Source organism: Arachis duranensis, chromosome 2, assembly GCF_000817695.3.
Source record: "Arachis duranensis cultivar V14167 chromosome 2, aradu.V14167.gnm2.J7QH, whole genome shotgun sequence".
Lineage (NCBI taxonomy): Eukaryota > Viridiplantae > Streptophyta > Magnoliopsida > Fabales > Fabaceae > Arachis > Arachis duranensis.
Window position 1 is genome coordinate 78,810,447 of NC_029773.3, and position 11,419 is coordinate 78,821,865.

At 30.2% G+C, this 11,419-nt stretch overlaps 2 protein-coding genes across 3 annotated transcripts in view; one reads left to right on the forward strand and one right to left on the reverse strand.

Annotated features, from left to right (window-relative positions):
• LOC107475215 (laccase-7-like) overlaps positions 1-5,771 on the forward strand; it is a 7,474-nt gene extending 1,703 nt beyond the window's left edge. The window contains exons 3-7 of the mRNA XM_016094845.3: positions 1,812-2,056; positions 2,834-2,959; positions 3,115-3,504; positions 4,843-5,427; positions 5,531-5,771. Coding sequence (XP_015950331.1) covers positions 1,812-2,056; positions 2,834-2,959; positions 3,115-3,504; positions 4,843-5,427; positions 5,531-5,661 — 1,477 coding nt within the window. The 3' untranslated portion in view covers positions 5,662-5,771. The remainder of the gene's footprint in view (positions 1-1,811; positions 2,057-2,833; positions 2,960-3,114; positions 3,505-4,842; positions 5,428-5,530) is intronic.
• Positions 5,772-6,033: 262 nt separating this feature from the next.
• LOC107475216 (OVARIAN TUMOR DOMAIN-containing deubiquitinating enzyme 3) lies at positions 6,034-11,295 on the reverse strand. 2 transcript variants are annotated; one of them, XR_001589464.3, is made up of 9 exons: positions 11,119-11,295; positions 10,801-10,972; positions 10,157-10,244; positions 9,168-9,231; positions 8,815-8,920; positions 8,670-8,724; positions 7,881-7,934; positions 6,432-6,630; positions 6,034-6,219 (listed from the first exon to the last, which is right to left on the reverse strand). XR_001589464.3 is itself a non-coding variant. In XM_016094846.3 (8 exons), the coding sequence occupies exons 1-8, from the start codon at positions 11,138-11,140 to the stop codon at positions 6,487-6,489; spliced, it is 705 nt and encodes a 234-aa protein (XP_015950332.1). In that variant the 5' UTR covers positions 11,141-11,295; the 3' UTR covers positions 6,034-6,486. The 2 variants fall into 2 exon arrangements, 1 of the variants encoding a protein (XP_015950332.1); XM_016094846.3 differs by having other exon boundaries at positions 6,034-6,630.
• Positions 11,296-11,419: the final 124 nt, after the last annotated feature.

Sequence of the window (11,419 nt, forward strand, 5' to 3'; positions counted from 1 at the left end):
TATGCATTTTTATACTTTTTTGTTCTTTTTTTTTTCTGTGTGTGTGTGTGTTTTTTTTTTTTTTACTTATTCAAACTCAATGTAACTTCAATAAAAAAGATGTACAAAAATTGTTACTATTTTAAATCACTCTAAAGTTTCGATTTATATACATAATACACACTTAATGAATTATAGAATGGATTTAATTATTTTCTTCACACTAATATATGACTCTATTTTATATATTTTAATATTATTTTTGGCCTCACTATCTTAATCTTAGATTAATGTTTACCTTTCAATTAATATATTAATCATCACACGTATATACAAAAAAATCAATCATTAGTCATTCTTATACAATAAATATTAAAATATATAAAACAACACATATATCAATTAATTTTTTATGTATATATAATATTTTAAATAATTATCTACATTAGTCTTTAAAATTTTTAAAATTAAACACTTTAATTCCTCAATTTCCTCAATTTTATGAAAATGTCTTTTTTTTTTCTTACTTATTTGTATACCGTTGCTACCTCTCCTAAGCCTTTTTTTTTTCCGTTTTCTACTTATTCAAACTCAATGTAACTTCAATGAAACAGATGGGGAAAAATTATTATTACTTTGAATCAAATCTACGATTTATATACTTATTTATATAGTGAACTTGCTTGTAGTTTTCAAAATAATAAAAAATAAAAGAATACAATTATATATTCTGATTTGCTATACATATTTAATACATTTAGTTAACAATCACGTTAAGTATCCACACAAAAATCAATTATCAATATAAAATATATATTAAAATATAAATATATATTTATACATAAATATAAGATGATTGATTTTTTGATATACACGTAGTATTTTTATTTAACTAATTAAAAAATGATTTATTTTCTTCATGCTAATGTGACTATATTTTATATTTGAGTAAAGTATCGATTTTGTCCCCAACATTTAGGGTAAGTCTCAAAGTTGTCCCTAACGTTTCAATCGTCCTATTTAAGTCTCTAAAGTTTCAAAATTAACTCAATGTTGTCCTGCCGTTAGGGATCCGTTAACAGAATTGACGGTAGGACAAAATTGAGACGATTTTAAAATGTTAGAGACTTAAATAGGACGAAAACGTTAGGGAAAAAAACGATACATAGAAATAAATTTTAGTTTTATCTGTCAATAATATCAATTTTTTACTGTACATAGTATTCAATTATTTTTTAATCATATCTAAATAAATTACACTTAATCACATTACTTTCATTCTAATAAGTGTAATTTATTTAGATGTAATTAAAAAATAATTGAATATTATATACAGTAAAAAATTAATATTATTGAAGGATAAAATTAAAATTTATTTTTATTTATCGTTTTTGTCCCAACGTTTTCGTTCTATTTAAGTCTCTAACGTTTTAAAATCGTCTCAATTTTGTCCCGCCGTCAATTCTCTTAACGGATCCCTAACGGCAAGACAACATTGAACTAATTTTGAAACGTTAGGGACTTAAATATGGACAATTTTATGACTTATCCCAAACATTAAGGACAAAAACGATACTTTACTCTTTATATTTTTAATATTACTTTTTTTTTCACTATCTTAATCTTTTGTATTAATCGTTGTCTTTCAATAAATATATTAACCATGTTACATATATACAAAAAAATAACCACTATATAAGTCACTTGTAAGTATTATATAAATGCATAATTCAGATTTAGAATTTTTTTTTTGTGTGTAACAACATTTTTGTAAAGATATAATAGAATATATAACTCTAAATTGGGGTATATTTATTATATAATGAGCGCAGGCATGGAATATTTCAACTTGCGAGCCAATGGTCAGATGGTCCAGAATACGTAACTCAATGTCCAATAGGTCCTGGTGGTAGTTACACATATAATTTCACAATAACAGGACAAGAAGGAACACTTTGGTGGCATGCGCATTCCTCTTTCCTTCGTGCCAATATCTATGGATCCCTTATCATTAGGCCTTCAAAAGGCAGATCATACCCATTCTCTCAAGTTCACCAAGAAGTACCCATATTGCTCGGTAATTTTATCTTTTCCTCATTCTCTCAATTTTTGTTATTGCTTTTGTATATTCTATTTGTAACTTGTAAGTGCAAAGTTTGGATTTATTTGATAATAGGTGAATACTTCATTAGGTTCTTGTACTTTTTTGAATCATGTACTTTAAGGTTGATTTTCCTTTGGTCTGAGTTTGAGGTTGAATTTTATTAGCTAAAAGTCTTGTAATAAGTTGTGTTGTGGGCTACTGTATTTTGTCTTGCTTCTCAATTCCTCCTTATTGTCAGAGGATTGAATTTTCTGCATTATTACTATTAAAGAAAAATGTGAAACATGAGCTATATATAAAGCACCACATGAAATGCATGCACTTAATTTCAAATTTTTTGTTTTTTTATATATGTATAATATAATATAAAGAATTTTGTAAATAAAATATAATAATATCATGATATTTATTGATAATAAAAATATAACCTAGTTTTTAATGAATTTAATATTTTTTAATTATATAAGTATTTTTATTTTTTATTAATAATTAATAATACATCATTATACATATTACTTCTAAATTTATCTCAAAAATAAAATTAGATACACCAACATATAAATAGTTCAATGTGTCTAAATATATTTAAAAAATATTTTTATTTTTTATTAAAATATAATTAAACATAAAAGATACACGCCTCAAAAAGTATTATAGTGTCCAGTTCAAAAGATTGTAATAAATAAGACGTTATTTTGAAAAACATTTCATGATATTTATTTTTTAATTCTATTTATTTATTTATTGCAGGGGAGTGGTGGAATGATAATGTTGAGGATATTGGAAATAATGCATCAAAAGGAATAGCTCCGAGAAACTCAGATGCTTACACAATTAATGGCTTGCCTGGCGATTTCTATAATTGTTCTCAAAACCGTAAGTCAACTGTTTAAAAACATTGACGAGCCCTGTGACACTCCCGTAAATGTTATTGTTTTTATGTGAAGTTGCAATATAAACTTTATATTGCACGTGAATTTTCACCTTAATTTACATTAAAAATTTTACATCGAAATGTTTTAATTTTTCAGAGACTTACCGGCTGAACGTGGAGCAAGGAAAGAGGTACTTGTTGCGAATTATCAATGCTGCACTGAATGAACAACACTTCTTCAAGATTGCAAACCACAGTTTGACAGTTGTAGCCATTGATGCTGGGTACACTAGAGAGTATAAGACGGACGTTATAGTATTGGCACCGGGCCAAACCGTTGATGCAATAATCACAACAAACCAAAGAGTGGGTTCTTATTACATGGCATTCAGCCCATACCGTTCCTCAAATGTAAGAAACGATACCGCAATTGCAAGGGGAGTGATTACTTATGAGGGTGCATCTTCAACATCAGCACCTATAATGCCAAACCTGCCAGATGCACATGATACGCCAACAGCACACAAGTTCTACTCTAATCTCACAGGTATTAGCAGCACATTTGAGAGAGTTAGGGTTCAATTTAGTTCTTTAAATTTCAAGCATATCTCATTTAAATTTTTTAAAACTGTCAATTTAGTTCTTTAAACTACAAGCTACAAGCATATCTCATTTTTAAGTAAGCCATATATCGCTTTTTTTTTAAAAAAAATTAAGGATATTTTAATAAATTGTCTACTTATTATATATTTTCAATCTAAACGAAAAAATTGTTTTTGCAATAAAATAATCTTCTTAAGAAAGATAAAACAAAAAGAGAAAAATATTTTTTCAAAAAAGCAAATTCAAACTCACCGTCCCTAGACTAATAACATTTAGTTAATCAACCGTTACTCTTTGCGTGATGTAGACTAGTGCATAATCATGTCTAACATTTTCATTCATAATTTATAGTGAGGTTGTAATATATATAGGTCAGCAAGTTTTGTAATTTATAATAATTATTTAATTATTATTGGTATTTGTAATAGTGTGAGATTTCATCTATTGATGTGGAATTACTTATTTTTTTTTGCTAATTGAGTGTTGGACAAATTTTAATAAGGAAAAGTCTAGAGGGCCAGCAAGTAACCAGCAATAAAAAGTAAGCCATTGGATGAAATATCACACTAATCTCATACCACTAAAATTATCTTGATGGCTATTTGATGGCTACAAATCACCAAAGTTGCTGACCCCCTAGCATTCCTCTTTTAAAAAAAGTGTTGACCCTAAACCCTAAACCCTCTAGACTTTCGCTATAGAATATAACCCTTTAAAAGATCATCAAAGTAGTATTTGAAAATAGATCCTCGCAATTTTTTTTTTCAATTGAAAGTATAAAATATTATTTTTAATTTTTAATTTTAATATTTTTTATATTTTTTTTCACTTATAAAATATATGATGAGAGATTACATTTTATTTTTTCGAGTGAAAGAAAAAATGAAAAGATTCAATCCCATATTATATTACTGAAATAAGAAAGTAAATTTAAAGATTTGTATAAAAGTATACGAACTTATACATATTTTATCCTTCATGGTCTAATTATATATTTATCTCTACATACATACACTATTACAAAATTTAAAAATATTATGTATATACTAAAAATTAGTTATTATATATTTATATATGTATTATATGTGTAATATATGTATTATTTAATTTATTTTTAATGTATATTTTGTATTTTAATATATATGACTTATTTGGGGATTGATTTTTAGTATTTAGGCAGTATGACTGTACAAATTTATGTAAAACTGAACTTTTTTATCATGCGTAAGTATTATACCTTCCCTCTTAATAATTTTCTATATGAATGGTTCTCACTTCTCAGGGTTGGCTGATGGTCCTCATTGGATTCCAGTTCCACGTAAGGTGGATGAAAACATGTTCATCGCATTTGGAATTGCCCTAACCGTATGCAACCTTCCAGGACCAAGTGCATGTTTAAATGCCTTTGGGGTAAACTCACCATTCTCTGCAAGCATGAACAATGAGTCATTTGTGTTGCCTACAGGTAGAGGCTTCTCTATGTTGGAGGCATTCTACCGCAATGTTAGTGGGGTTTATACTAAAGATTTCCCAAGTCAACCTCCACTTGTGTTTAACTATACTGACCCTTCTTTAGAAACCAACACTAGCAATCCCTTGATCTTTGCACCTAAATCAACAAAGGCAAAGACATTGAAGTTCAATTCAACTGTGCAAATTGTGCTTCAAAATACAGCTATACTTGGCACCGAGAACCATCCTATTCATGTTCATGGATTTAATTTCTATGTTTTGGCTCAAGGGTTTGGGAATTATAATGCTACCATAGCCGAACCACAGTTTAATTTTGTTGATCCACAAGTGCGTAACACAATTTCTGTACCTGTCGGAGGATGGGCTGTCATCAGATTCCAAGCAAATAATCCAGGTTGGTATTCTTTGTTTAATATATTAAATGCAATTATTTTCACTATATGGGTTGAGATTGAGTTTTGATTACATGATTAAATGCAATTATTTTCACTATTTAGGAATTTGGCTTGTGCATTGCCATTTGGAAACTCATCTACCATGGGGGCTAGCCATGAGTTTTGAGGTTGAGAATGGACCTACCCCTTCAACAAGATTGCCTCCACCACCAGCTAATCTTCCTAAGTGCTAAGTTCATCAATCAATCACCACAATCACATTCAAACCTCAATAAATTTGACGATTACAAAAATAAGGATTTATTCATGTTTATTCAAATAAAATGTTTATTATATTTAAAATAATTTTCTAATATTGACTACATTTGTTAAGGGGATTTTATACGGGTAGATAATAATATTATTTAATTTTTTTTAATTATGTTATATAGAAATCCATTAAAATTTAAAAGTATTTATAAGAAACTACTTTAAAAGTCTTGGTTTCTTATAAAAACATTTTATGTAACTTTCAAAATTATTAAAATGAAAGAAGAATAAAATGAGATGGAAGATAAGAACATCCAATTAGGAGAGTGGATGAGATAAAGAGTGGACATATGACGAATAGTAAAGAAAGACCTAAAAAGATCATACATGAAATAGTCGAAGAAAATCTGCGTGTCAACATTTTCACTGCATACATGATACATAATAGGGTAGGGTACAACATTTTCACTGCATACATGATACATAATAGGGTAGGGTACAAGGGTACAATGACATCGTTTCATCCATGTAGCTGACCCTACCTAATAGAAAAAAAAAAAAAGACTTTGTTGTTGATATCATTGTTTGTTGTTGAAGGAAGAATAAAATGAATGACACATTGTCACGTTGTCAACTAGGAAACGAATACATCAAAAGGTTCACAATTGTTGTTACTTGTTACAAGTAGGTTAAATATCAAAAACAAATTACAACATCTGAATATCAACAAAGCAAAAATGGCATTTGAAATTACCTCTCATTTTCTTTCTTTCCTTTCCTTGTCTCTTCATCCATCAGCATGCAGTTCCTCATAGCAAAAGATCATAATGGTTCTTGCCACTGAACAATAGCCTCACAGGTTTCTTGGGAGTCCTGTTTGTAGCACCGTTTTTGAACTCACTTCCATACTCCGCAATGGCAATGAAACCAGATCCCCAACCACTCCCTGTATGCTGCAATTAATTTACAAACCAGACAAAAACCATCTTTTATTTTTTAGGGTGTTTGCTAAATTTTTAGTAATAAAAGTAAAAACACTTAAAAAAAAAAAAACTTTTTTGAGAAGCTACAATTTACATCTTTTTTTTAAAAAAAATTCTTTAAAATAAGATGTTTTCACATAAAAAATAAACAAAAAATATTTTTATTATTATACCCAAACATAATTGATAAATAAAAATATATTTTTGCATGAGATATCCAGACAAAATTACTTGTATTTTTCTAAAAGATCTTCTAAAAAAAAACTCAAAAAATCCTTTTTTAGAAAGTCATCCAAATAAACCCTAAATCACCATTTTGGTGCTTGGAAGATTAGTAGTCCCACAAAGATTCATAATTATCTCATGGTATCCGAAAAAAATTGGTTTGCTTGAAAAATACATCCAATGTGAGGATAATGTTGACAGCAAACTAATATTTATCTTTCAAGAGTTGAAATAGTGGTTTACTCATTATAATAAAAACAAAATAATTGCTAAATTACTCAGTCCTTAAAGTTTTACCAAATTTTTAATTATATCATTACAGTTTAAAACTTTGTAATTAAGGCTTCATATTAGATAAAAAAATTTCTAGGATATCCTTGCTAACATTATTTATTAAAAGGTATGAAATATTTTTTGAACATTATTTGTGTTTAATGTAGGATGAAGTGTGGAATATTCTAGAAATAAATATTCTGAGATTATTCTGGTCTTTTGAAAGATAACAACCAGTAATACCTAATCAAAAAAAAATCTAGTATAAGGAATTAAGGACCCAATTACAAACTTTTAAATTGTAAGGAACTAATTGAAAAGTTGATGAAAGTATCAAGAGTAATTAAACCTAATATAAACTACAAGAATCATACTAAACTGGCCACAAGGCCACAAATGTACTAAATATCCAAGTACTATCTACATTTGTTCCCCTCCCCCAAAATAAAGGAATTATTACCTATTTATACCAAATCTTTTCATAAAAAAATTAGCGCAACAACGAAGTAATCACCCATTGTATAGACATGCTTTCCATACACAAGTCATAATATTTGATAAAGCAAGTAACAGAGTCTAGGTTAAATCGAAAAATAATTGCATCTCCTTGAGCATGTATAATGCATGCCATGCAAGTAGCTCTCCTAAAATTAGTGAAAGGAACATTCCTTCCCAAGTACATTAGATAATATCAACCTAGTAAGAATTGTTGGAAGGCATACCTCATGCTCTGGTATGTAAACAATAATTGGCTGCTTACATAACTTTGACAGTACCTGCCAGAATATGGCCATTGCTCAGTATCTGATTTTTTGTTCAAGGGATTTGTGGATCAATTAGGAAACGAGGATTAAAACATTGACAAACGAGTAATGACATAATATCCTAAGAACATTTCTAAACATCCACTTAAATACTTAATGAGGTAGAAAGCAGATACTTCCAGTGTCTTGGTAAGTTGTCAAAAGGTATCAAGTCTTCTTTCATTTAGAAGTTAGGAGAATCTTTAAGAGGATCTCTTAGGAGGACAATTCAATTCTTCTTGATAGTGTAGGATCAACTCTTGTTTAGAAGGCCCAACGGGAGTTTCTATCAAAAGCTATGACTAAATAAGTAAATAATGCCACTTTTTGTATTGATCAAATATCAAAATACCAAGATATGATATTAAATCATTTAACTAGGTAGATTATGATATAATTTACTTATAGTTTCACAAATACAATTTCTTTTACAGAGGTTCCAGTCCCTGATCAAACCCCAAGCTCTATATATGATAGCATTTGATGTGAAATGAGTCAATTATTTAATTAATCTAATGCTTATCCGTCTATGACAGAATGATGCCAAAACAATGTATTGAATTTCAATATTCTAAGGTCTGTCTAAGAAGAACATATGTAAGCCTTGTATAAACTACAATTATAAATGTATTGTAATCTTAAAATATAGAAGAGCTAGAAAAAGCAAAGCTTACAGTATTTAAGAAATATGCATAAAGAAACACTAACCAGCAGCTCTGACTCTCCTCCCCAAAAATCAGATCGCGCAATTCGTTGGCAGTAACTGCAGAATAGCAGATTTAATCATGCCACTGTATACAAATTACACAATATGCTTCAAAATCTCCGATCTCTTGAGATTTCCAAAACATACCGTGGTAGAGACTCAGCAACTGTGATGGCAATGAGAGCTTCTTTATATAATTTACGCTCTCCATTATTATCACATAAAACTTCTTTCACAGCCCTTCTTAGTTCATCTGTGCTTTCATGTGCAAGGAAAAAGATTCACAAGAAGAGCAAAGGAAAAAAAAAAAAAAGAAGGAGTCATAAGACATGATGCGAAAGAAAGAACTTGGAAAAAAGTAGTTAAATTTGAAAGCAGAACCAGCCATAATTATTATCACCATGCTTTGTGTTACATAAAGAACATCCTGTAAGTGAAAGCAAAAAAAAAAGGCAATATCTTTTCCCATCGGCATGTCTGTTGTCAGTATATCAGCATACCTGCATCTTCTGTCTCCTTGCGTTGGTTAAGAGAGACTCCTTTATTGTAAGCCATTCCTTTGACCTAATTTTGTTGAAAAACCAATATCAAATTAGCCATGTTTAAAGCTCAAATACAGATTGGAAACAACTTATATAAATTAATAAAAATAAAGGTTTTTTTCCACAAAGCACAATCAATCATGAATCATGCTCTTGTTTGTGATGTTCCAACCCACCAGGCAAAACTTTTCTTGACCAATGTCTGCAAGGAAGTACCATGCAAAGAACCTCCCAACTCTCAAATCTTAAGGCTAGTTATATCATTCTGTGCTATGCCAGACAGACTAAACTGATAGTTCATAGAGGAATTATTCACTAGAGTCGGTGCTTAAAAATAGCAGCGCAGTGGAAACAACATGGTTAAAATTAAATACAGCAGAAGCTAGAAAGATCATGAAAAAATGGATTACATTCCAGTCAGGTACTTTCAACAGAAAACAAGAGTACATCACCAACAACTCCAAACTTAATTTTAATATGCCCAGGAAATACTATCTAATAACTTTATGAATCTCATCCTCCTCTCAGTTCTTTCAAATATTCCTAATTGCTAGAGCAGGCAGCATTTAGAATCTTGTACTTTTCTCAGGCTGATTTCAAATGGTGGAGGTCATCTACTCAGCACCACATTTGAAAATCCACTAATCCAAATACCATTAACTTTTCAGTTTTCAACAAGAGTTATTTTGTTTCCTATACATTCAAGGATTAGAAGAAAACTCGATTCACAAGGATGGGACTTGACCGAGCTGTTTCAAGTCTAAATACTAGGCAGTTCAGTAAGAATTATGTAACAAATATTATAGCATACGGGTCTTTAAAAAACATTTCAAAGGTTAAAAATAAAAAACTTCAAAAATCGAGGAGTAGCAAATCAAATCAGCATGTGAATTCTGCAAAGGAGAAACCAGAGAAGTGATTAACGCAAATGGCAAAGAAGACAGTACCAGTGCACGAAACATACACCTTCCATCCCCTGTGACCTTCTGAACCGAAAACTGCTCTAGCTTCTTCATAGCTGGAGACTGTCCACCACTGACATATCCAGGTGACAAGCAAACGAATCGAAATTCAAACCATGAAGGAAAATTTTTCAAAACGTCTCATCCACTTTTGAAAAACATACGAACTCTCCAAAATCAAATAAAAATGGACAAAACAAGTCAACCACAGTCCACTTATATAGTTCCTCAAAATTTTAGATTCTTCAAACATCTTAGGTTATCTCACCCTTCTATAATTAAAAATTTGAAATCCCACATCAAGCCCCCTAAACACACACAAAATAAGACTTGAATCATTATTATTTTGGTTTGATTGAAAAACAGTATACAAATTCCTAATTTCCTATGTCATTAGGCATATCCACATTCTACGAATAGATTTCCATACATAGATCCTTTTTATCCTTTATCCTTTTTTTTTCATCTTTAAAGCTCAAGAACTTGAACTACTGCTTGGAAAATTCAAGTGCCCATGAGTTTGAGGCAAATAGATGTACATACTCATTTTGAACAATAAAATAAAATAAAACAAAACCATGGAGTGACCAGAAAGAAAGAAAGAAAAAACCAGGGAAATGATGTCTTACAGTGATGAGGAAATTCTAGCGAAAAAAAGAGTCCTAGTGCTACAATTTCCGATTCCAAATAAGCTTGTGATGTTACTGAATTTAGGAGCAGCAGCAGCAGCAAGTGAAGGAAGTGGCGAAGATACAAGCTCAAATTTTGCTGTACCATTTCTCAGCTGCTCCAAAATATCCTCTGCAAGAGAGAGAGAGCAATTGGAATAACAATAAGAGTTAAAACGGTGTAGGATCTGTTTGTTTACTAAGTAAATCGCAGAAACAAAAAGATAGAATATTAAAGATAGAAAGAGAGGGGGATGCGAGGAAGAGGTGTATGGTTACGATTGCAGAGCTTGTTCGCCATGGAATGAGAATTGAAACGCGAGTACTTGAATACTTCAGTGAGGTGAGAGGAGGAGACAAGAGGAGGAAGAGGAAGAACTATAGAAATTGGGGGGAACGGACTAGAAAGAAGGAACTAGGAAGGCATGATTCCCTTCAAGTTTAAGGGTGGCTAAATCCTCCACAGTGATCCTTTAATTACTTTTTACTATTTTAGCTTCTTAAATCTAAATTTTATTATATTAGTCTCCCAAATCTAACCTCTAATATTATATTAGTCCCAAATCCTTTCTAAAGTTGA

Bases quoted from the DNA above. Each gene is read 5' to 3' on its own strand.
- LOC107475216 (XM_016094846.3), bottom strand. From the start codon at position 11,140: ATGGCGAACAAGCTCTGCAATC. The intron at 10,973-11,118 runs GTAACCATACAC...TCTCTCTTGCAG, and splicing joins GGCGAACAAGCTCTGCAATC to AGGATATTTTGGAGCAGCTG. The intron at 10,245-10,800 runs GTAAGACATCAT...TGGATATGTCAG, and splicing joins GCTAGAATTTCCTCATCACT to TGGTGGACAGTCTCCAGCTA.